General features: G+C 44.2%; 1 protein-coding gene across 1 annotated transcript in view; it reads left to right on the top strand.

Annotated features, from left to right (window-relative positions):
- Positions 1-26,851, top strand: part of SORBS1 (sorbin and SH3 domain containing 1) — a gene marked incomplete in the record, with an annotated part of 400,431 nt that overhangs the window by 361,860 nt on the left and 11,720 nt on the right. Inside the window, 4 exon segments of the mRNA XM_053691869.1 lie at positions 13,408-13,506; positions 18,251-18,310; positions 18,807-18,865; positions 26,362-26,468. Of these exon segments, the coding sequence (XP_053547844.1) occupies positions 13,408-13,506; positions 18,251-18,310; positions 18,807-18,865; positions 26,362-26,468 (325 nt within the window).

Below are 26,851 nucleotides of genomic sequence, written 5' to 3'. Positions count from 1 at the left end.
GAAAAATTGAAGCGTACAACCCTAAAGGATTTACTTGAAAGCAGAGGGGGGTACGCCAGCAACCGGCCGAGGAGAGAGCTGATCGCAGAATTGACCGAACTGGATCAGAGCTTCACAATGGCGGAAACACCGACCACGATTAGTGACGAAAAAACCAGGATTGTTCGGGAAAGGCTCTCATTATACGGGCCGAACCCCTCCATGGAATTGGTACAGCAGTTGATGGCGGAGGCGGACGAGGATATACGAGAGACTCGAGCCCACGAACTCAACCTAGCGAACGCACACCGCAATGCTGAAGCCCCGCAGGTAATCATCCCTGTCGAAAATGCTGGGAGGCCCAAGATACCCTATGCGGCATTTCGACCCTTCCTAGAGAGCGAGACAGGGATTGATGAATATTTGGCGGACTTCGAAAGGCAATGTGCCCTGCACCAGATTCCCAACAGAGAGTGGCCCACGATATTGTCTGGGAAACTATCCGGGCGAGCCCTGGAAGCCTTTCGTACTCTGGGTGCTGAGGAAGTGACACAGTATGAGCTAGTTAAGGAGACACTGTTGCGACGGTACGCTGTAACTCCGGACACGTATCGCCGACAGTTTCGGGGCACGGAAAAGAAGCCTAACGATACCCATATGGAATGGGCGCACCGAATGCGGAGAGCGGCAAATCACTGGCTGAGCGGAAGTAAAGCGGTGACTGGGGAGGAAATTTTACAATTGTTTCTCTTAGAACATTTTTATAATGGCATGGAACAGCAAGGGAAGGAATGGCTGCGAGACAGGCGGCCTTCTACCTTAGAAGAAGCAGCCAAATTGGCCGATGAACATTATGACTCCCGTCTTCACGAACCCATGAACTACCGAGCTCCAGCACGGGTCGAACCCAGAGAGGTTTACCGTGCACCCCCTCGTGCTGAATTCCGAGCCCCGGTGCCCACAGGGCCCGTCCGACACTCAGGACCACCCAATAACAGCTCTGAGCGTCCCAGACCGACTTGCCACCGATGCAAGCAACCAGGGCATTTCATGGCTAGCTGCCCCCTTAATACGCACCAGACACCCAGGAATTACAATGACCCCTCTGGGTCCTATCGTCCGGCCCGGGCCCTCTGTGTTAACCAAGAGGCCCCTATGGAGGGATATGTGGGGCCGCTTCACGAGGCAGACCCTGTATATGCTGCCTCAGATAACCGCCAGCACCATCGGCAGAGGGTATGGCTCGAGGGGCGATCTACCGAGGGATTGCGAGACACAGGGGCTACTATCACGCTGGTACAGAGTCATTTGGTGCCAGAGCACAAGCGATCCGGACAGACTGTGGCCGTTAGAGTGGCGGGGGGGGATGTGTACAAAATTCCAACAGCTAAAGTGCATCTTGATTGGGGAGCGGGAAAGGGGGCTGTGAACGTGGGCCTAATGGATAATTTACCTGCCGAAGTACTACTGGGCAACGATTTGGGCCCCATGACTTCTGCCTATGCTCCAGTATGCAACAACGAGGCGGACCCAGTGACTACACGGGCCCTAGCCCGGACGGAGCGAGAGCTTTCACCAGTGCGGGAGTCACAGGTAAGACCTACCCCGACCTTGCCTGACAGGTTAGGCCCCATACCCTGGGACACCCCAGATGCTTTCGAGGCAGAGTCTAAGACTGACCCGACCTTACAAAAGTACCGGGAACGAGCAGAGACCGGAGGGGGCGGGGCAGATAACGAAACATTCTTATGGGAAAAAGGGAAACTATACCGCTGGACAGAGAAAAGGGGACAGCGTAGGCGACAGCTGGTAGTGCCCCACAAATACCGTCAAGAAATCCTCAAAATAGGCCACGACATCCCCTTAGCAGGCCACCTAGCCGTTACCCGTACCCTACACCGCATTACTCACACGTTCTTTTGGCCAGGGGTGCACGCTGACGTTAGAACTTACTGTAACACCTGCGATGTGTGTCAACGAGTAGGAAGGCGAGGCGATCACCCTAAAGCCCAGCTAGTAAATATGCCCATTGTAGAGGAACCCTTCAGCCGGGTTGCTATTGACCTAGTGGGACCACTGGCTACCCCTAGTCCCTCCGGTAAGCGATACATTCTTACCGTAGTGGACTACGCTACCAGGTACCCAGAGGCTGTCGCCCTATCCAACATACAAGCGGATACGGTAGCGAATGCACTAGTACAGGTGTTCTCCCGGGTAGGATTTCCAAAAGAAATCCTATCCGACCGAGGCACCCAATTTACGGCTGAATTGACCCAACAACTCTGGCAGGTTTGCAAAATTAAGTCCCTCCTAAGCTCCCCATACCACCCCCAGACGAACGGGCTGTGTGAGAGGTTCAATGGGACCCTCAAGCAAATGCTCAAGACGTTCACTCAGGAATACCGAGACTGGGAACGCTTCCTGCCGCACCTCCTATTTGCTTATCGGGAGGTGCCCCAGGAAACGACAGGGTTCTCTCCCTTCGAGTTGCTCTACGGAAGAAAGGTACGGGGACCCCTAAACCTGATCCGGGAGCACTGGGAGGGAGAGATGGAGGCTGACGGTGTCCCAATTGTGCCATACGTGCTGGAACTCAGGGACCGAATGGAGCAATTAGCCAAATCCGTGCGGGCTAATCTCCAGTTGGCCCAGAGAAGACAGAAAGTATGGTACGATCGGGGGACCCGAAAGAGAATCTTCACCATAGGACAAAAGGTGTTAGTACTTAAGCCGGTGAAGACAGACAAATTGCAGGCGTCCTGGCAGGGTCCCTACCAGATCGTAGAGAAAAGGGGAGACACCACTTATGTGATAGCTAGCTGCCACGACAACAATCTTAGAAAGACATTCCATGTAAACATGCTCAAGGAATATTTTGAGCGACCAGAGAACGTGACGGCCATATGTTGTTCCCCTCAGGAAGACCCCGACAGTTTACCCATTCCAGACCTATTAGAAAAGAGCCTCCCCACAGGTATAGTGGCTCAGGTTCAGATAGGGGACCGACTTAGCCCCACTGAAAGGGAGCAGCTCAACCAACTCCTCCAGTCCAAACACCTCACCTTCTCCCCGAAGCCAGGGTACACTACTTTAACCACCCACCAGGTAGATACTCCGGGACAAGCTCCCTTGCGCCAGGCTCCGTACCGAATCCCCGAAGCAGTTAGGACAGGAATGAAGAAGGAGATCGATGAGATGCTCCAGCTCAGGGTAATTGAGCCCTCCGATAGTCCCTGGGCCTCCCCAGTTGTCTTGGTGCCCAAGAAAGATGGGACCACCCGGTTCTGCGTAGACTATCGGAGGCTCAATGAAAATACCGTGACGGACGCTTACCCTATGCCCAGGGTAGACGAGCTACTCGATCGTATAGCCAGGGGAAATTACCTGACCACTATTGACCTCTGCAAAGGTTACTGGCAGATTCCCCTGGCCCCGGAGGCTATCCCCAAGTCGGCATTCGTCACCCCATTCGGCTTATATCAGTTTAGGGTAATGCCGTTTGGGATGAAGAGTGCCCCAGCTACATTCCAGCGCTTGGTGGATAGGCTCCTGGATGGCTTCCAGAGTTTTGCTTGCGCCTACCTGGACGACATAGCGATCCACAGTGAGTCCTGGGAGGACCACTTAGCTCATGTGGGAATGGTTCTGGATCAGATCCGGGCTGCTGGCCTGACTCTGAAGCCAGAAAAATGCCACTTTGGGATGGCCGAGGTACAGTACCTGGGTCACCGGGTGGGGTGTGGAAAGCAGCGACCAGAGCCGGCCAAAATAGAAGCTGTCACCAATTGGCCCACCCCCATCACTAAGACTCAGGTCCTAGCCTTCCTGGGCACGGCAGGGTACTATAGACGGTTCGTACCAGACTACAGCACACTTGCCAAACCCCTGACTGACTTGACCAAGAAGAACTTACCTCGACAGGTCCTGTGGTCTCCCCACTGTGAAACGGCTTTCCAGGCTCTCAAAAATGCTCTAATTAACGCTCCTGTCTTGGCGGCCCCAGCCCTTAACAAACGTTTTATCGTCCATACCGATGCTTCCATGTTCGGGCTGGGAGCCGTCCTCAGCCAAGTAGGCGAAGATGGAGGGGAGCATCCAGTTGCCTACATCAGCCGGAAGCTCCTGCCCCGCGAAGTCAGCTATGCAGCGGTCGAAAAGGAGTGTTTGGCTTTGGTGTGGGCATTAAAGAAATTGACTCCCTATTTATATGGTCAGGAGTTCACTCTGGTCACCGACCATAACCCGTTGGTGTGGCTGAACCGGGTCTCTGGAGATAACGGCAGGCTATTACGTTGGAGCTTATCGTTGCAAACCTTCAATTTCACCATTACTTACAGACCTGGGAAACAGAATGGCAACGCCGACGGGTTGTCCAGACAAACCGACCTCAGCCCCGCATAACCAGCGGTCTGGACAGCCTTAGTCTGCCCCGAAAAGGGGTCAGACCGTGTCTGCCAGAGTGTTCCACAGAAAGGGAGCAATGTTACAGAAGCATTAGTTATTTTGTTGTGAAAAGCTTATTTCCCAGCAGCAATGCCTGAACCAGCAAGCCAGCGCCTAAGAAGGGCTCCAAGAAAACCGTAACAAGTTTCATTTCATAAAGAGTTAACTCTTTTTTTTCAGCTTTTAGAAACTATTGTCTAATCACCTCTGGAGCCAGACTGCTAATTGATAAGATGAACTTGTAATCTTGTTATCTTAAGTACTGTAATCCTATTGTGGCCTGTCAAAGGACAGTGCTCTCTATCTAAATGTGTGATGGGGGATTTTGTGCTTCCCCCCCTCTCCCCCTGGGAGTGCCCTGTGTGCATGTAACCTTAATAAAAAGCAGGCTGGGCATCCCAGTCCTGAGTTTTTGTTTTGACCCTCAATCGCAGCGTTGACTCGTTTTTGTGGGCAGAAGGGTATCCTAGCGGTACTGCAGCTAAGGGAGATTATTCTATATTTGCGAGACTCATATAGAATACTATGGAAAGCAGCTTCTCCCCTCTTTAGCAATAGGGATCCAGGCTACTAAGCGGTCCATCTCTCAGCGAGACTAAGGGTAACCGTAACACCTAGGTAGGCTCATATGCTAATTTCTAAGCCTTTGAGGGCTGCCTCTTATCACATGCTTTTCTCTTATAAGGTGTATCCAGTCCACGGATCATCCATTACTTGTGGGATATTCTCCTTCCCAACAGGAAGCTGCAAGAGGATCACCCACAGCAGAGCTGTCTATATAGCTCCTCCTCTAACTGCCACTACCAGTCATTCTCTTGCAGCTCTCGACAAGAAAGAAAGTAGCTAGAGAGATGTGGTGTTTTTATTTAGTTTATCTTCAATCAAAAGTTTGTTATTTTCAAATGGTACCGGAGTTGTATTGTTTTAGCCTCAGGCAGAAAGTAGAAGACGAGTCTGCCTGTGGTTTTTGATGATCTTAGCAGGTTGTAACTAAGATCCATTGCTGTTCTCACAAATAACTGAAGAGAGAGGTAGCTTCAGCTGGGGGAATGGCGTGCAGGGTCTCCTGCTATGAGGTATGTGCAGTTTAAATTTTTCTAGAGAAATGAATATGCTAGAAAATGCTGTTAATACCGGATTTATTTAAGGTAAGCCTGATTACAGTGATTTAATAACGACTAGTATCATGCTTGCTGTAAAAGGTAATATTCTTATTACTTTCTCACATTACTGAAAAATAAAACGTTTGCTGGAAGTGTTTAAACTTTTTTTATACATATTGGTGATAAAACTTTATTGGGGCCCAGTTTTTTCCACATGGCTGGCTAGATTTTGCCTAGGGATCGTTTTGTTAGGCCCTCTCACTGTGAATACAGGTTGGGAGGGGCCAATTTTCGCGCCTAAATGCGCATTCGATTTTGCAGCTTGAGACATCCAGTTTCCCTGAAGGAGTCCCCTGAACACTTAGGACCTCTAAAGGGTTTTTGTGCCTTTCAAAGTCGTTATATGGGCAGGTAGGGCCACAGCAGAGCTGTGGCAGTTTGTTGTGACTGTTAAAAAAACGTTTATATCGTTTTTTTGATCCGGTTTTGAAACTAAGGGGTTAATCATCCATTTGCAAGTGGGTGCAATGCTCTGTTAGTCTATTATACACACTGTAAAAATTTCGTAAGATTTACTGCTTTTTATCACTGTTTTTCAATTTCTGACAAAATTTGTTTCTCTTAAAGGCACAGTACCGTTTTAACTTTTTGCTTGTTTACATTTATCAAAGTGTTTTCCAAGCTTGCTGGTCTCATTGCTAGTCTGTTTAAACATGTCTGACATAGAGGAAACTCCTTGTTCATTATGTTTAGAAGCCATTGTGGAACCCCCTCTTAGAATGTGTACCAAATGTACTGATTTTACTTTAAGTTATAAAGATCATATTCTGTCTTTAAAAGATTTATCACCAGAGGAAACTGACAAGGGGGAAGTTATGCCGACTAACTCGCCCCACGTGTCAGAACCTTTGACTCCCGCTCAAGGGACTCCCGCTCAAGAGGCGCCAAGAACATCTAGCGCACCCATGGCGTTTACTTTACAAGACATGGCGGCAGTTATGGATCATACCCTTACAGCGGTATTGTCCAAACTACCAGGGTTACAAGGAAAGTGAGACAGCTCTGGGGCTAGAAAAAATACAGAGCACTCTGACGCTTTAGTAGCTATGTCTGATATCCCCTCACAATTTGCAGAAGCTGAGGCAGGAGAGCTTCTTTCTGTGGGTGATTTTTCTGACTCAGGGAAGATGCTTCAACCTGATTCTGATATGTCAACATTTAAATTTAAGCTTGAACACCTCTGCGGTGTTGCTCAGGGAGGGTTTTTAGCTACTCTGGATGACTGTGACAACCATTATAGTGCCAGAGAAATTGTGTAGATTGGATAAATACTATGCAGTGCCTGTTTACAACTGATGTTTTTTCCATACCTAAAAGGTTTTCAGAAATTATTACTAAGGAATGGGGAATAGACCAGGTGTACCGTTCTCTCCCCCTCCTATTTTTAAGAAAATGTTTCCAATAGATGCCGCTACACGGGACTTATAGCAAACGGTCCCTAAGGTGGAGGGAGCCGTTTCTACCCTAGCGAAGCGTACAACTATCCCCGTTGAGGACAGTTGTGCTTTCCTATATCCAATGGACAAAAAGTTAGAGGGTTACCTTAAGAAAATGTTTATTCAACAAGGTTTTATTCTCCAGCCTCTTGCATGCATTGCCCCAGTCACTGCTGCTGCGGCCTTCTGGTTTGAGTCTCTGGAAGAGGCCTTACAGGTAGAAACTCCATTGGATGATATTCTTGACAAGCTTAAAGCGCTTAAGCTAGCCAATTCATTTGTTTCTGACGCCGTTGTTCATTTAACTAAACTAACGGCTAAGAACTCAGGTTTTGCTATTCAGGCGCGTAGGGTGCTATGGCTTAAATCCTGGTCAGCTGACGTTACTTCAAAGTCTAAGCTTCTCAATATTCCCTTCAAGGGGCAGACCCTATTCGGGCCTGGACTGAAGGAGATCATTTCTGATATTACTGGAGGAAAAGGTCATGCCCTTCCTCAGGATAGGTCTAACAAATTAAGGACCAAACAAACTAATTTTCGTGCCTTTCGAAACTTTAAGACGAGCGTGGCATCATCTTCCTCTAATACAAAACAAGAGGGAAATTTTGCCCAGTCCAAGCCGGTCTGGAGACCTAACCAGGCTTGGAACAAAGGTAAACAGGCCAAGAAGCCTGCTGCTGCCTCTAAGACAGCATGAAAGATTGGCCCCCTATCCGGTAACGGATCTAGTTGGGGGCAGACTTTCTCTCTTCGCCCAGGCTTGGGCAAGAGACATCCAGGATCCCTGGGCTTTGGAAATTGTGTCCCAGGGATATCTTCTGGACTTCAAAGCTTCTTCCCCAAAAGGAAGATTTCACCTTTCACAATTATCTGCAGACCAGATAAAGAGAGAGGCATTCTTACATTGTGTTCAAGACCTCCTAGTTATGGGAGTGATCCACCCAGTTTCAAAGGAGGAACAGGGGCAAGGATTCTATTCAAATCTATTTGTGGTTCCCAAGAAAGAGGGAACCTTCAGACCAATCTTAGATCTCAAGATCCTAAACAAATTTCTCAGGGTCCCATCTTTCAAGATGGAGACTATTCGAACCAGCCTACTTATGATCCAGGAGGGTCAATACATGACTACAGTGGACTTAATGGATGCTTATCTTCACATTCTGATACACAAAGATCATCATCGGTTTCTCAGGTTCGCCTTCCTAGACAGGCATTACCAGTTTGTGGCTCTTCCCTTTGGGTTAGCTACGGCACCAAGAATCTTTACAAAGGTTCTGGGGTCACTTCTGGCGGTCCTAAGGCCACGGGGCATAGCAGTAGCCCCTTACTTAGACGACATTCTGATACAGGCGTCGAATTTCCAAATTGCCAAGTCCCATATGGACATTGTTCTGGCATTCCTGAGGTCTCATGGGTGGAAAGTGAATGAAAAGAAGAGTTCTCTATCCCCTCTCACAATAGTTTCCTTCCTGGGAACTCTGATAGATTCTGTAGAAATGAGGATTTACCTGACAGAGGCCAGGTTGTCAAAACTTCTAAATTCCTTCCGTGTTCTTTATTCTACTTCTCGGCCTTCGGTGGCTCAGTGTATGGAAGTAATCAGCTTAATGGTAGCGGCAATGGACATAGTGCCGTTTGCCCGCCTACATCTCAGACCGCTGCAACTCTGCATGCTCAGTCAGTGGAATGGGGATTACTACTACTACCCCTCTACTAAATCTGGATCAAGAGACCAGGGATTCTCTTCTCTGGTGGCTATCTCGAGTCCATCTGTCCAAAGGTATGACCTTCCGCAGGCCAGATTGGACAATAGTAACAACAGATGCCAGCCTTCTGGGCTGGGGGGCAGTCTGGAACTCTCTGAAGGCTCAGGGGTCATGGACTCAGGAGGAGGGTCTCCTTCCGATAAACATTCTGGAACTAAGAGCGATATTCAATGCTCTTCAGGCTTGGCCTCAGCTAGCGGCAGTGAGGTTCATCAGATTTCAGTCGGACAACATCACGACTGTAGCTTACATCAACCATCAAGGGGAACAAGGAGGTTCCCTTAGCGATGTTGGAGGTTTCAAAGAAAGGTTTTGGAGAAAGGTTTTGGCATGTAGTGGTGCCTTCCGTTTGAGCACCTGCCTTGTCCCTCCCTTCATCCGTGTCCTATATCTTTGGTATTGGTATCCCACAAGTAATGGATGATCCGTGGACTGGATACACCTTATAAGAGAAAACAAAATTATGCTTACCTGATAAATTTATTTCTCTTGTGGTGTATCCTGTCCACGGCCCGCCCTGTCATTTTAAGGCAGGTGTGTTTTATTTTTAAACTACAGGTCAACCACTGCACCCTATGGTTTCTCCTTTCTCTTGCTTGGTCTTTGGTCGAATGACTGGTAGTGCAGGTTAGAGGAGGAGCTATATAGACAGCTCTGCTGTGGGTGATCCTCTTGCAGCTTCCTGTTGGGAAGAGAATATCCCACAAGTAATGGATGTTCCGTGGACTGGAGTACACCACAAGAGAAATAAATTTATCAGGTAAGCATAAGTTTTGTTTTTAACTCATCTTTTCAACACAAAAGAGACAGAAAGTACACATGGGCCATATAGATAACACTGTGTTCAGGCACAGGGGGTTATTTTAAGATCTAGCACAATACAATGCTAAATTAAGACAATAGATCATAAACAGTCACAGTCATGTGGATCAGGGGGCTGGAAGAAGGTTCCTAGATACAAGGTAATCACAGAGGTAAAAAGTACATTAATATAACTGTGTTGGTTATGCAAAACTGGGGAATGGGTAATAAAGGGATTATCTATCTTTTAAAACAATAACAATTCTATGGTAGACTGTCCCTTTAATGTTATATATGTGTGTACAAATGTATTTATGTATATATGTATTTACACACACACATATATATATATATATATATATATAAAATACTTTTGTAATATATATAGAAGCGATCACTGTACTCTCCTCTCATGATAGCTGGCAAGAAACGCCCATCAGCCGAAATCTAAAATGTAAATAAAACAAAGCAGCATGTTAATAAAGATCAACAGCAAAACATAGAGAGCATATTAATCAACAACTGTAAAAGAAAAAAGCAAATATATACCTGTATCAAGGATAATAAGTCATTAATATACCTGTATCAAGGACAATACGTCATTTATATACCTGTATTAGGGATGTTGCATGATTTAAACAGCCAATAGAATTTCAGTAGCTCTCATCCTATTGGCTGATTTGAATTTAAAGAATCAAATCAGTCAATAGGAATTCAAGGGACGCCATCTTTAATCGCGTACGAAGAGGATGCTACATGGCTCTGTGGTCACCGGTCTTCAGTTCCAGGGTCGCTGGTCTTCAGTTCCAGGGTTTCCGGTCTTCAGCTCCGTGCTCATCGGTCTTCAGCTCCGTGCTGGATTGTTCCTGGAAGAAGAAAGAAGAGGTCGCCGCTTGGAAGAAGACTTCACCGCCTGGAACAGGACCTTCTCAGCTGGAATTCAGGAACGGTGAGTACCAACCTGGGGGTTAGACTTAGGTTTTTTTAAGGGTTTTTTGGGGGGTTTTGTTTGCCAAACAAATGCCCTTTTCAGGGCAATGGGTAGTTTAGTTTTTTTAGTGTTAGGTTCTTTTATTTTGGGGGGTTTGGTGGGTGGGGAGGTTTACTGTTAGGGGGGACTTAGACTTTTTTTCTGCAAAAGAGAGCTGTTATCTTGGGGCAATGCCCTGCATAAAGCCCTTTTAAGGGCTACTGGCAGTTTATTCTTAGATTAGGGGGTGTTTTTATTTTGGGGGGCTTTTTTATTTTCATAGAGATTAGGTTTAATTTTGTAAACTTTGGTAATTTGTTTTTTTATTTTCTGTAATATTAGATTTTTTTATTTTCTGTAATTTTAGCTTAATTTAATTTAGGTTTAATTTTTTAATTTTTGGGGGTTAGACAGGTTTTTATTTTAAATATTTTTATTTATATTTTAGATTAGGGATGGCCAGCAAAAGATCTGAATGCCCTTTTAAGGGCAATGCCCATACAAATTCCCTTTTCAGGGCAATGGATAGTTTAGTTTTTTTTAGTGTTATGTTTATTTATTATGGGGGGTTTGGTGGGTGGAGGGTTTTACTGTTAGGGGGGACTTAGAATTTTGGTAACTGCAAACGAGCTGTTAAAAATTTATTTTCATAGGGATTAGGTATTATTTTTTTATTTTTGATAATATTTTAATTTTTTTCTGTAGTTCAATTATTTTTTTTATTAACAACACATAGACTGAGAGGGGAGAGAGAGCAAAAGAGAGGGGGGGAGAGAGAGCAAATGAGAGGGGAGAGGGAGAGCAAATGATAGGGGAGAGGGAGAGCAAAAGAGAGAGAGTACATGCGAGGGGGGAGAGAGAGAGCAAATGAGAGGGGGGAGAGAGAGCAAAAGAGAGGGGAGAGGGAAAGCAAATGAGAGGGGAGAGGGAGAGCAAAAGAGAGGGGGGGAGAGAGAGCAAATGAGAGGGGGGAGAGAGAGCAAATGAGAGGGGGGAGAGAGAGCAAATGAGAGGGGAGAGAGAGCAAATGAGAGGGTAGAGGGAGAGCAAATGAGAGGGGAGAGGGAGAGCAAATGAGAGGGGGGAGAGAGAGCAAAAGAGAGGGGGGAGAGAGAGCAAAAGAGAGGGGGGGAGAGAGAGCAAAAGAGAGGGGGGAGAGAGAGCAAATGAGAGGGGGGGAGAGAGAGCAAAAGAGAGGGGGGAGAGAGAGCAAAAGAGAGGGGGGAGAGAGAGCAAAAGAGAGGGGGGAGAGAGAGCAAAAGAGAGGGGAGAGAGAGAGAGCAAAAGAGAGGGGGGAGAGAGAGCAAAAGAGAGGGGAGAGAGAGAGAGCAAAAGAGAGGGGGGAGAGAGAGCAAATGAGGGGGGAGAGAGAGCAAAAGAGAGGGGGGGAGAGATAAGCTGCTTTTAGGTGGATTCCGAAAATGGCAGGGTGGTTCGGTGGTTCCGTCACCACAATAGACTGCCCTCAGGCTTTCCCACTAGTATATATATATAAGTGCATTGGAGCCCTTTGCAGTAAAGTAGAGAAAACAGGAAAAATCATATTTATGCAATATTCATATTTAATAAAGTGTTAAACTGTGTATTTATTGTAAATAGTTCACATTCCAGTGTTCTGAACATATAGGAAAATCTATTTTAAAATACTTAGAACATAATCTGCTGTGTATTTATAGCTATATATAATTTTCCAAAAACAAACAGACATCATACATATATAGAATAAATAGAACATATTCTCCTATGTGAAGTATTCATATTTTTATGTCGGGTTAGCAAAATTGAGAAAATGTGATGGGGTTTGCATGCGAGTAGGGTGTTTTTTTCCCCACTTTTTGTGCTCCATTGAAGTCTATGGGGGAATATGTTAATTCAGTCGTAATATTCCTAGTTGGCTTTTTGTGTGCGTTGAGTTACCGCTCGTGCAAAAACTTTTTACTTTCAATTTGTAACATGCGTGCAAACTGTCACATGCAAGAATGTCCACTCCTATTGCAGCACTGACAAACTCACATTTTAGGCTATGTGCTAATACCATTATCTAAAGGGATATTATATATCCATGGAAGTGCCAGGATAGGTTATTCCTCTAGGGCTGTAGGGACCCCATTAGTGCTTAGACTGCTACTTCTGAGACGGTAAAAAGGGGCAGAGAAAGAGAGATTGTACAGAAAAAAATGTAAGTGCAGAAGATTGTAGAGTTAAGAGAAAATATAGAAAAAAAGAGTGAAAAGATATAAGAGGGGGAAAGAGAGAGTATAAAGATAAGATATGGCCTGAGAGAGAAGGGGGAGGGTAAAAAGAGAGACTGAAGAGAGGAGAGAAAGATAAGAGCGCAAAGTGAGAGATGATCATTATTAAAAAAGAAATCTCCAGGTCGGCTATGACCTTCCATGTCAACACTCTCTGCATTCTCTATGTTCCTTTTCTATCCAGCTGTTGCCTTCTTGTGCTAAAACTTATTTTTGTTAATTTATTACTGTATGTAGCATTCATTTGTTATGGTATAAAATAAACACAATATTACAAAATGTTTCACAATGACTTAACATATGCATAAGAGGCGATGAAGTATTTGTGTGGGTAGGATTAGAAGTGGCGACTAACATTTTTCCCTGACTAGTAGCTTAGGACTTGACATTTTGGTTGCACATTAGTTATTAAAAGTCTAAGGGGTAATTCAGACCCATATAGTAATGTGTATTATTGGCATGTGCAGCGATACGTTTGGCAGGAGCATGGTGTGGGGATCAGTATGGCGTGTGCGCGCTGCTGCGCTCGTGGTTATGTCATGTTCATGCATTACATCTTTCATTCTCATTGTTTTATTTTTCACATCATTCCATTAGCCCTGCAGATCAGAAGGTGAACAAACAGGACTGGCGTCTAAAAGTCCCGTAATGATCTCAGACTCCCCGGTTAATACCTTGAACTCAAATTCTATTGTGGTAAGCTTGAGCCAATTGTATTCTTCTGATATTGTTTTATGTCAATCTGAACTGATTCTGGCTTGTGCATCATTTAGTAAATTACCGCTGGCAAATTAAAATGATTTTCTTTACAGTAAAAATCCTTTATCCTCTTAGTGAGGGAAAGATCAGAGTCTGCTTGATCCTTTGATCCTACGTTTCCTCTCAGCTATTTCGCTAGATGAAACAAAAGGTTCACAAAAGCGAGAACTGAGGAATAAAAAACAAATGCAAGGAATCTGCCATCTCTGGGCTTTGTTAAACTAAAGATTAAACTTTTACAGTTCAGATATAGCAGCAGTTTAAAGGACGATTAAATGCAGAAGAATTACATAATTAAGTACAAAACAAGACAATACAATAGCCGTTACTCTCAATTTTATATGATACAATTTATTTTCTGATAAATTCAAAATTTGTTCAGTTTCCTGCCCCTTGTATTATGTGACCGTCATTAGCCAATCGCAGACTTATATACGTACACACTGTGATTTTTTGCACATGCTCAGTAGAAGCTGGTGCCTCAGTAAGTGTGCATATAACTGTCATTTGACAACCATCAGCCAATCACAGACTAGTATGCATGTAACTTTTGACCTCTTACACATGCTCAGTAGTAGCTGTTGCCTCAGTGTACATATAACTGTATCATGTGACAGCTATAAGCCAATCACAGACTTGTATGCTTTTAACTTGTGACCTCTTACACATGCTCAGTAGTAGCTGGTGCCTCAGTGTGCATATAACTGTATCAGTTATATGCACATGTGACAGCTATGATCCAATCACAGACTTGTATGCATGTAACATGTGACCTCTTACACATGCTCAGTAGTAGATGGTGCCTCAGTGTGTATATAACTGTATCATGTGACAGTTATGATCCAATCACAGACTTGTACGCGTGTAACATGTGACCTCTCGCACATGCTCAGTAGTAGCTGGTGCCTCAGTGTGCATATAACTGTATCATGTGACAGCCATGATCCAATCACAGACTCATATACATATATACTCTGTACTCTTACACATGCTTTTTTTTATTGCTGCTCTATCTGAATCGTGAAAGTTTAAGTTTGAGTTTAGTGTCCCTTCAATTTTTCATCTTACGTCTGTTTTATAATTTACTTAATTCTCTTGGTACAGTAATCTTTGTTTAAAAGCATACCTAGGTATGCTCAGGAGCAGCAGTGCTGTACTGGTAGACAGCTGCTTATTGGTAACTACACACATTTGCTTCTTGTTATTGGCTCAACTGTGTTCAGCTAGCTCCCAGTAGTGCATTTTGTGCTAGAGTTCCTAAGGTTTTCACTCGAGTGATTTAACTTGAGTGTTGTTAGCTCATTAGCGCTAATATAATAATTGATAAAACCTGAGCGTTGTTAGCTCATTGGTGCTAATATAGTAATTGAGTTAACTTGAGCATTGTTAGCTCATTAGCACTAATATAGTAATTTATTTAATTTGAGCGTTGTTAGCTCAATAGCGCTAATATAGTAATTGATTTAACTTGAGCGTTAGCTCATTAGCGCTAATATAGTAATTGATTGAATTTGAACGTTGTTAGCTCATTAGCGCTAATATAGTAATTGATTTAACTTGAGCATTGTTAGCTCATTCGCGCTAATATAGTAATGTATTTAATTTGAGCGTTGTTAGCTCATTAGCGCTAATATAGTAATTTATTTAACTTGAGCATTGTTAGCTCATTAGCACTAATATAGTAATTTATTTAATTTGAGCGTTGTTAGCTCAATAGCGCTAATATAGTAATTGATTTAACTTGAGCGTTAGCTCATTAGCGCTAATATAGTAATTGATTGAATTTGAACGTTGTTAGCTCATTAGCGCTAATATAGTAATTGATTTAACTTGAGCATTGTTAGCTCATTCGCGCTAATATAGTAATGTATTTAATTTGAGCGTTGTTAGCTCATTAGCGCTAATATAGTAATTTATTTAACTTGAGCATTGTTAGCTCATTAGCGCTAATATAGTAATTTATTTAACTTGAGCATTGTTAACTCATTGGCGCTAATATAGTAATTGATTTAACTTGAGCATTAGCTCATTAGCGCTAATATAGTAATTGATTTAACTTGAGCGTTGTTAACTCATTAGCACTAATATAGTAATTGATTTAACATGAGCGTTGTTAGCTCATTAGCCCTTATATAGTAATTGATTTAACTTGAGCGTTGTTAGCTCATTAGTGCTAATATAGTAATTGATTTAACTTCAGTGGTGTTAGCTCATTAGCGCTAATATAGTAATTGATTTAACTTCAGCGTTGTTAAATCCATTACTATATTAGGGCTAATGAGCTAACAACGTTCAAGTTAAATCAATTACTATATTAGAGCTAATGAGCTAACTTGAGCGTTGTTAGCTTATTAGAGCTAATATAGTAATTGATTTAACTTGAGCGTTGTTAGCTCATTAGCGCTAATATAGTAATTGATTTAACTTCAGTGGTGTTAGCTCATTAGCGCTAATATAGTAATTGATTTAACTTCAGCGTTGTTAGCTCATTAGCCCTTGTATAGTAATTGGTTTAACTTGAGCGTTGTTAGCTCATTAGTGCTAATATAGTAATTGATTTAACTTCAGTGATGTTAGCTCATTAGCGCTAATATAGTAATTGATTTAACTTCAGCGTTGTTAAATCCATTACTATATTAGGGCTAATGAGCTAACAACGTTCAAGTTAAATCAATTACTATATTAGGGCTAATGAGCTAACTTGAGCGTTGTTAGCTTATTAGCGCTAATATAGTAATTGATTTAACTTGAGCGTTGTTAGCTCATTGGCGCTAATATAGTAATTGATTTAACTTGAGCGTTGTTAGTTCATTGGCGCTAATATAGTAATTGATTTAACTTGAGCATTGTTGGCTCATTAGCGCTAATATAGTAATTTATTTAACTTGAGTTTTGTTAGCTCATTAAAGTTAATATAGTCATTGATTTAGCTTGAGCGTTGTTAGCTCATTAGCGCTAATATAGTAATTGATTTAACTTGAGCGTTAGCTCATTGGCGTTAATAAATTTAATTGATTTAACTTGAGCTTTGTTAGCTCATTAGCGCTAATAAAGTAATTGATTTAACTTGAGCATTGTTAACTTATTGGCGCTTATATAGTAATTGAATTAACTTGAGCATTGTTAGCTCATTTGCGCTAATATAGTTATTGATTTAACTTGAGCGTTGTTAGCTCATTAGCGCTAATCTAGTAATCTAGCCTTAGAGAATTGTATAATGGCACTTGCATATAGCATGGCATTTTATGTCTCATCTTTATCAGTCTGGTGAGTGACATAGTAACAGGCTATATTCACCTGATGATGCGCCTGACGCTACTTCCTGGTTATTCACCATCAGAAGCAGATAGAAAATGGCCGTCTTCATGCGCTTATCTTTACATGTCATTAATTGTCCCTAAAGTGACATAGGGGCACTGCTGGGTCAGATCCCATCTCTTGCACACAAACTCAAGGAGATTCTAGTCCATCAGAATAATACGGTTCCTATGCGCCATCTTCCAATCCATTCAAAACTCTGTTTGCATCAGTTTTTAATGTTTGTTTTAGGCTTCTAAATCAACACTTGCAAATCCATTTTGCTTTTTTATTTTTTTATATATAAAGATTTCCATTTCCGGTGACATAATAATGAACATCCTAGTTTAATAAAAAATAGTCACAAATCATTTTGCTTTACTGTGTGTATCTAATGCAAATAAAGGAGATGTCCCACAAATACTGCATTTATATTATTTTATTATTATTATTATTATACTTTATTTATTAAGCGCCAACATATTCCGCAGCGCTGTCCATGGATACAATTCATTTAGATAAAACAATACAAGACTTGTAAGATACAGGACAACATTTACAAACACATACATATTTAGACTCTCTTAACTTAGACTGGTCTCCTGATGTTCTGGAATTCCACTGAAAAAGGCACTAAATAACTGTATTGGTTGTTTATGCACCACAGAGGCTGATGTGTTGGAATAGACACCACCTAGTCTCTCCTTCCTACTGCTTGTTGTTTGTGATTTCAGCTTCTAGAGCTGTTTTTGTTTGTTTGTTACGTCTGAGACAATACTCATTACATTTTGGTTGGGCTTTATCTCTCTTCTTTTTGTTTTATTGTGTAATTTGTGCTTGTAAGATTATTTGGCTTGTCTGCCCACTTGTTTGCCAAGAGCAAGGTTACATGTCACTGTTTTGTTTTGTTAATGCTGTAATACATTCTGAGGGTAAATTCTGTTTATCAGGAAAGTCTGTTTCAGAGATTACTCATTTCCCTTAGAGCTCAGAATCAACAGTAAACGGATTAATCAAACCAAATCCATCCAGCTCAGATATACTCCCTGCTGCTCAGAATACACAGGCCCAGTGAGTCTGTGCAGAATATTGTGCTGAAAACAGGACTCACAGACAATTGTCACTAATGTCAACTGTAGTTAAATTATTCTCTAGTCATGGTTGCTCTTACACAGCTTTATATAAGAATTGATACCAGGACTGAGTTAGTAAATGTTAGTTGTCACTGGGCAATAGTAACTCTAGCTTTTACCCCCAGGGTTTAGCCTTAGCCAAGAGGTATAGATAATTGGGCCAACAACAGAACAGTCTCTGAATCTAAAAGCATTGTGTGCTATATGTGTGCCCTTACAAACTGGTAACACACTGTGCTTACTGACCACAGCACCCTCAACCTACACTGGGCACAGGACCAGAGCTCACAGAGTGTGAGAGGAGCTACGTGGTAAGATGCGCTTTATCCTGGCAGAGGAGCCAGTGTGCCCTGTGTGTGTAACTCTGTCTTTCTGAATAGATCTGTTACCCAGTGCCACGTCTAACCCAGCATGCATGACTGCTCTCCAGCACGGCTTTATCTAACAGCCCCTGACGCCCGTTCCTGGGTATCTCTGTACTAAATGCAACCTATTCTGTCTTGCCTGTTTTTTCATGCTTCATCTGGATTTTTTCTGCAAAACATGGATCTAATTGGATCTTCACCTTCACCTCTTTGTGTATGGATTACTTGGTACCCTGTGGGATGATTTCCCATCTTTTCCTCTCTGTGTTCTGTCTTGGGATTGGGGTTTCTGGATGTGTCGGAACGGCAGGAAGCTGTTTGCAATGAGATAATAAGCATTGCAGAGAAATCTGTACATTACTGCAGCACCATATCTCAGCCCTTTGACTATAGACACAAGGTGTCTTCCTATGACAATAAACAATGTTTAATCATTTCCCAGCAACCTCAAGCGCAACAGAGAAAGCAAAGCTTAGAGAGGAGTCAGACGCCACACGATACGTAAGTTCAAGTGTTCCTTTATTTTGTCCTATTAGACACCAAGGTACATGTAACCTCCCCAAACACACTGACACACATACACTTATACACACACTGACACATTAACACACACTGACACACTTGCACTTACATACACTGACACACATGCACTTTACACACACTGACACACTTACACACACTGACACATTAACACACACTGACACACATGCACTTTACACACACTGACACATTAACACACACTGACACACATGCACTTATACACACACTGACACATTAACACACACTGACACACATGCACTTACATACACTGACACACATACACTTATACACACACTGACACATTAACACACACTGACACACTTGCACTTTACACACACTGACACACTTACACACACTGACACATTAACACACACTGACACACATGCACTTAGACACAGACACACTGACACATTAACACACACTGACACACATGCACTTACATACACTGAAACACATGCACTTTACACACACTGACACACTTACACACACTGACACATTAACACACACTGACACACATGCACTTAGACACAGACACACTGACACACTGACACATTAACACACACTGACACACATGCACTTACATACACTGAAACACATGCACTTTACACACACTGACACATTAACACACACTGACACACATGCACTTACATACACTGAAACACATGCACTTTACACACACTGACACACATACACTGAAACACACTGACACACTGACACATTAACACACACTGACACACATGCACTTACACACAGACACACTTACATACTGACACATTAACACACACTGACACACATGCACTTACAGACACACTGACACAGTGACACATTAACACACACTGACACACACACACACTGACACATTAACACACACTTACACACTGACATATTAACACACACTGACACTCATGCACTTACACACACATACACACTGACACATTAACACACTGACACACATGCACTTACACACACAGACACACTTAGACACTGACACATTAACACACACTGACAAACATGCACTTACACACACAGACACAATGACACATTAACACAGAATGACACACTGACACACATGCACTTACACACACACTGACAAATTAACACACACTGACACTCATGCACTTACACACGCATACACACTTACTGACACACATGCACTTACACACACTGATACAGTAACACGCACTGACACACATGCACTTTACACACACTGACACATTAACACAGAATAACACACAGACACACTTACAAACTGACACACATGCACTTACACAGACACAGTGACACAGTAACACACACTGACACATTAACACAACACACACACTGACACGCATGCACTTACACACAGACACACTGACACATTAATACACACTGACACTCATGCACTTACACACACAGACACACTTACTGACACACATGCACTTTCACACACTGACACACTTACACACTGATACAGTAACACACACTGACACACTTACACACTGACACGGTAACACGCACTGACACACATGCACTTACACATTAACACACACTGACACACACACACTTACACACACAGACACACTAACACACTGACACATTAACACACACTGAAACATTAACACACACTGACACACACTGATACATTAACACACTGACACACATGCACTTACACACACTGACACATTAACACACACTGACATATTAACACACACTGGCACATTAACACACACTGGCACACATGCACAGACACACACTGACACACCTTGACACACACAGACACACTGACACATTAACACACACTGACACACATGCACTTTCACACACATACACACTGACACACATGCACTTACACACATTGACACACTGACACATTAACACACACTGGCACATATGCACTTACATGCACTGACACACTTACACACTGACACACATGCACTTACAGACACACTTGCACACTGACACACCTACAAACTGACACACATGCACTTACACACACAGACGCACTTACACATTGACACATAAACACACACTGACACATATCCACTTACACACACAGACACACTGACACATTAACACACACTGGCACATATGCACTTACATGCACTGACACACTTACACACTGACACACATGCACTTACAGACACACTTGCACACTGACACACCTACAAACTGACACACATGCACTTACACACACAGACGCACTTACACATTGACACATTAACACACACTGGCACACATGCAGGCACACACAGACGCACCTACACATTAACACACACTGACACATCATATGCACTTACACACTGACACACATGCACTTACAGACCCACTTACACACTGACACCTACAAACTGACACACTTACACATTGACACATTAACACACACTGGCACACATGCACTGGTACACACAGACACACTGACACATTAACACACACTGACACACATACACTTAGACACATTAACACATTAAAACGCATACACACACTGACACACACAGTAACACACATTAACACACACAGACACTCATGCACTTACACACACATACACACTGACACATTAACACACTGACACACATGCACTTACACACACAGACACACTTAGACACTGACACATTAACACACACTGACACACATGCACTTACACACACAGACACAATGACACATTAACACAGAATGACACACTGACACACATGCACTTACACACACACTGACAAATTAACACACACTGACACTCATGCACTTACACACACATACACACTTACTGACACACATGCACTTACACACAATGACACACACACTGATACAGTAACACGCACTGACACACATGCACTTTACACACACTGACACATTAACACAGAATAACACACAGACACACTTACAAACTGACACACATGCACTTACACAGACACAGTGACACAGTAACACACACTGACACATTAACACAACACACACACTGACACGCATGCACTTACACACAGACACACTGACACATTAATACACACTGACACATTAATACACACTGACACTCATGCACTTACACACACAGACACACTTACTGACACACATGCACTTTCACACACTGACACACTTACACACTGATACAGTAACACACACTGACACACTTACACACTGACACGGTAACACGCACTGAGACACATGCACTTACACATTAACACACACTGACACACACACACTTACACATACAGACACACTAACACACTGACACATTAACACACACTGAAACATTAACACACACTGACACACATGCACTTACACACACTGATACATTAACACACTGACACACATGCACTTACACACACTGACACATTAACACACACTGACACACATGCATTTACACACACACACACTTACACACTGACACATTAACACACACTGGCACACATGCACAGACACACACTGACACACCTTGACACACACAGACACACTGACACATTAACACACACTGACACACATGCACTTTCACACACATACACACTGACACACATGCACTTACACACATTGACACACTGACACATTAACACACACTGGCACATATGCACTTACATGCACTGACACACTTACACACTGACACACATGCACTTACAGACACACTTGCACACTGACACACCTACAAACTGACACACATGCACTTACACACACAGACGCACTTACACATTGACACATAAACACACACTGACACATATCCACTTACACACACAGACACACTGACACATTAACACACACTGGCACATATGCACTTACACACTGACACACATGCACTTACAGACACACTTGCACACTGACACACCTACAAACTGACACACATGCACTTACACACACAGACGCACTTACACATTGACACATTAACACACACTGGCACACATGCAGGCACACACAGACGCACCTACACATTAACACACACTGACACATCATATGCACTTACACACTGACACACATGCACTTACATACCCACTTACACACTGACACACCTACAAACTAACACACATGCACTTACACAGACACACTTACACATTGACACATTAACACACACTGGCACACATGCACTGATACACACAGACACACTGACACATTAACACACACTGACACACATACACTTAGACACATTAACACATTAAAACGCATACACACACTGACACACACAGTAACACACATTAACACACACAGACACAGTAACACATTAACATGCATACACACACTGACTCATTAACACACACTGACACACATGCATTAACACACTGACAGACATGCACTAACACACTGATATACATGCACTAACACACTGACATACATGCACTAACACACTGACATACATGCACTAACACACTGATATACATGCACTAACACACTGACATACATGCACTAACACACTGATATACATGCACTAACACACTGACACAGTAACACATTAAAACACACTGACACACATGCACTCCCTCCTCACTTCCCACCCAACTGCTTCTCCCTCCTCACTTCCCACCCACCTCCTTCCTCCCTCCTCACTTCCTGCCCTGCTGTCTCTCCCTCTCTCCTTCCTTATTTCCTGCCCTGCTGGCTGTCCCTCCATCCCTTCTCACCATGCTGTCTCGTCCTCCGTCCCTTCCCGACATGCTGTCTCGTCCTCCCTCCTTACTTCCCGCCATGCTGTCTCATCTTTCCTCCATCCCTTCCCACTATGCTGTCTCGTCCTCCCTCCCTGCCATGCTGTCTTGTCCTCCCTCCTCACTTCCCGCCATGCTGTCTCGTCCTCCCTCCATCCCTTCCCATTATGCTGTTTTGTCCTCCCTCCCCTCCATGCTGTCTCGTCCTCCCTCTAGCCCTTCCCACCATGCTGTCTCATCCTCCCTTCATCCCTTCCCACCATGCTGTCTCGTCCTCCCTTCATCCCTTCCCACCATGCTGTCTCGTCCTCCCTTCATCCCTTCCCACCATGCTGTCTCTCCCTCTCCCCTTCCTCATTTCCTGCCCTGCTGGCTGCCCCTCCTTCATGACATGCTGTCTCGTCCTTCCTCATCACTACCTGCACTGCTCTCTCTCCCTGCTGTCTCATCCTCCCTCCTCACTTCCCACCATGTTGTCTCATCCTCCATCCTCAATTCCCACCTTGCTGTCTCGTCCTCCCTCCTCACTTCCCGCCATACTGTCTCGTCCTCCCTCCATCCCTTCCCACCATGTTGTCTCATTGTCCCTCCTCACTTCCCGCCATGCTGTCTCGTCCTCCCTCCTTCCCTTCCCACTATGTTGTCTCGTCCTCACTTCCTGCCATGCTGTTTCATCCTCACTTCCTGCCATGCTGTCTTGTCCTCCCTCCATCCCTTCCCACCATGCTGTCTTGTCCTCCCTCCATCCCTTCCCACCATGTTGTCTCGTCCTCACTTCCTGCCATGCTGTTTCATCCTCACTTCCTGCCATGCTGTTTCATCCTCACTTCCTGCCATGCTGTCTTGTCCTCCCTCCATCCCTTCCCACCATGCTGTCTTGTCCTCGCTCCATCCCTTCCCACCATGCTGTCTTGTCCTCCCTCCTCACTTCCCGCCATACTGTCTCGTCCTCCCTCCATCCCTTCCCACCATGTTGTCTCATTGTCCCTCCTCACTTCCCGCCATGCTGTCTCGTCCTCCCTCCATCCCTTCCCACCATGTTGTCTCGTCCTCACTTCCTGCCATGCTGTTTCATCCTCACTTCCTGCCATGCTGTCTTGTCCTCCCTCCATCCCTTCCCACCATGCTGTCTTGTCCTCCTTCCATCCCTTCCCACCATGTTGTCTCGTCCTCACTTCCTGCCATGCTGTTTCATCCTCACTTCCTGCCATGCTGTCTTGTCCTCGCTCCATCCCTTCCCATCATAATGTCTCTCCCTCTCTCCTACCTCATTTCCTGCCCTGCTGACTGCCCCTCCTTTCTTCCTTCCCGACATACTGTCTTGTCCTCCCTCCTCACTACCTGCCCTGCTCTCTCTCCCTCCTCACTTCCCACCATGCTGTCTCGTCCTCCCTCCATCCCTTCCCACCATGTTGTCTCATCTTCCCTCCTCACTTCCCACCATGTTGTCTCATCTTCCCTCCTCACTTCCCACCATGTTGTCTCGTCTTCCCTCCTCACTTCCCACCATGTTGTCTCGTCCTCCCTCCTCACTTCCCACCATGTTGTCTCATCCTCCCTCCTCACTTCCCACCATGTTGTTTCATCCTCCCTCCTCACTTCCCACCATGTTGTCTCATCCTCCCTCCTCACTTCCCACCATGTTGTCTCATCCTCCCTCCTCACTTCCATTCATGTTGTCTCATCCTCCCTCCTCACTTCCCACCATGCTGTCTCGTCCTCCCTCCATCCCTTCCTACCATGTTGTCTCATTGTCCCTCCTCACTTCCCGCCATGCTGTCTCGTCCTCCCTCCATCCCTTCCCACCATGTTGTCTCGTCTTCACTTCCTGCCATGCTGTTTCATCCTCACTTCCTGCCATGCTGTTTCATCCTCACTTCCTGACATGCTGTTTCATCCTCACTTCCTGCCATGCTGTTTCATCCTCACTTCCTGCCATGCTGTCTTGTCCTCCCTCCATCCCTTCCCACCATGCTGTCTTGTCCTCGCTCCATCCCTTCCCATCATAATGTCTCTCCCTCTCTCCTACCTCATTTCCTGCCCTGCTGGCTGCCCCTCCTTTCTTCCTTCCCGACATACTGTCTTGTCCTCCCTCCTCACTACCTGCCCTGCTCTCTCTCCCTCCTCACTTCCCACCATGCTGTCTCATCCTCCCTTCATTGCTTCCCACCATGCTGTCTCATCTTCCCTCCTCATTTCCTTCCCTGCGTTATCTTTTAACTAGAATATCAGCATCTCTAACACATTCCCAGTTGATGATGTCAGAATCTGGTTAATGCTCTTGTGCACAAACTTGATTGACAGATACTGATTGGAAAGTATGAACTGTGCAATTGTTTGTCTGTCTCGGCTCAGAGATCAGCAGAGGCTAAAACACATGGATAGCAGAGTCTCTTAGAATAGTCCATATGTATATGTGTAAGCATATGTTACTGTGTATACAATGGGAATTATATCCAGTAGGAGCTGCATAATTGTATGCACAACTAATGCGTATGATAAAGCACAAGGAAAATTCTGTGCGTGTGTTAATGAATCTAGCCTTGCGCCATTAAATAGTATCCAGGAAGGTGACCCTTGTCTGTATTTTACTATAAATACGTAGCCTCAGTTTAGTGAGCGGTGGGTTCCTTCTCTAATGCATATTCCCGCATTACACTCACACACAACGACTGGAGATTAGTAAGATTATATATTAGTTATCCTGCAATTAAATGCTGCAAGAGAAATGAAGGGAGGTTAGATTTGCGCGCTTGATTCGCATTGACACATAGCTTTTGGCGTACGGTGGGCAGAGCTTCTGATTGGCTCTGTATTCACTAACCTTTATATCTAATGGCTGCATATTTCTTGCACTTGCAGCTATCAGGCTCTGTTCAGCTATCAGCCACAGAATGACGATGAGCTGGAACTTACAGAAGGGGACATTATAGACGTTATGGAGAAGTGCGATGATGGCTGGTTTGTTGGTAAGTTGCGCACACTGCAGCAGCTATAGGGTTAGTGTGAGAGGGCACTTGTTCTCATGTGGGTAATTATGAGCTCCCCCAGCACCTGCTGCACATTCAGATCTATTAACCCCATACATAGGATAATGATGGACAGACTCTGCACTTTATAGTAACAATAACCTCTGAACTAAGCATGTGCAATAACTGTAACCTGGGAACTGAGCATGCGCAATGACAGTCAACTGGGAACTGAGCATGCGCAATGACGGTCACCTGGGAACTGAGCATGCGCAATGACAGTCATCTGTGAATTGAGCATTCGCAATGACGGTCACCTGAGAACTGAGCATGCGCAATGACATTCACCTGTGAATTGAGCATGCGCAATGACGGTCATCTGG

The sequence above is a fragment of the Bombina bombina genome, chromosome 9, assembly GCF_027579735.1.
Source record: "Bombina bombina isolate aBomBom1 chromosome 9, aBomBom1.pri, whole genome shotgun sequence".
Lineage (NCBI taxonomy): Eukaryota > Metazoa > Chordata > Amphibia > Anura > Bombinatoridae > Bombina > Bombina bombina.
The sequence above is the reverse complement of the archived record's forward strand: the minus strand, read 5'-3'. Positions and strand labels throughout refer to the sequence as shown.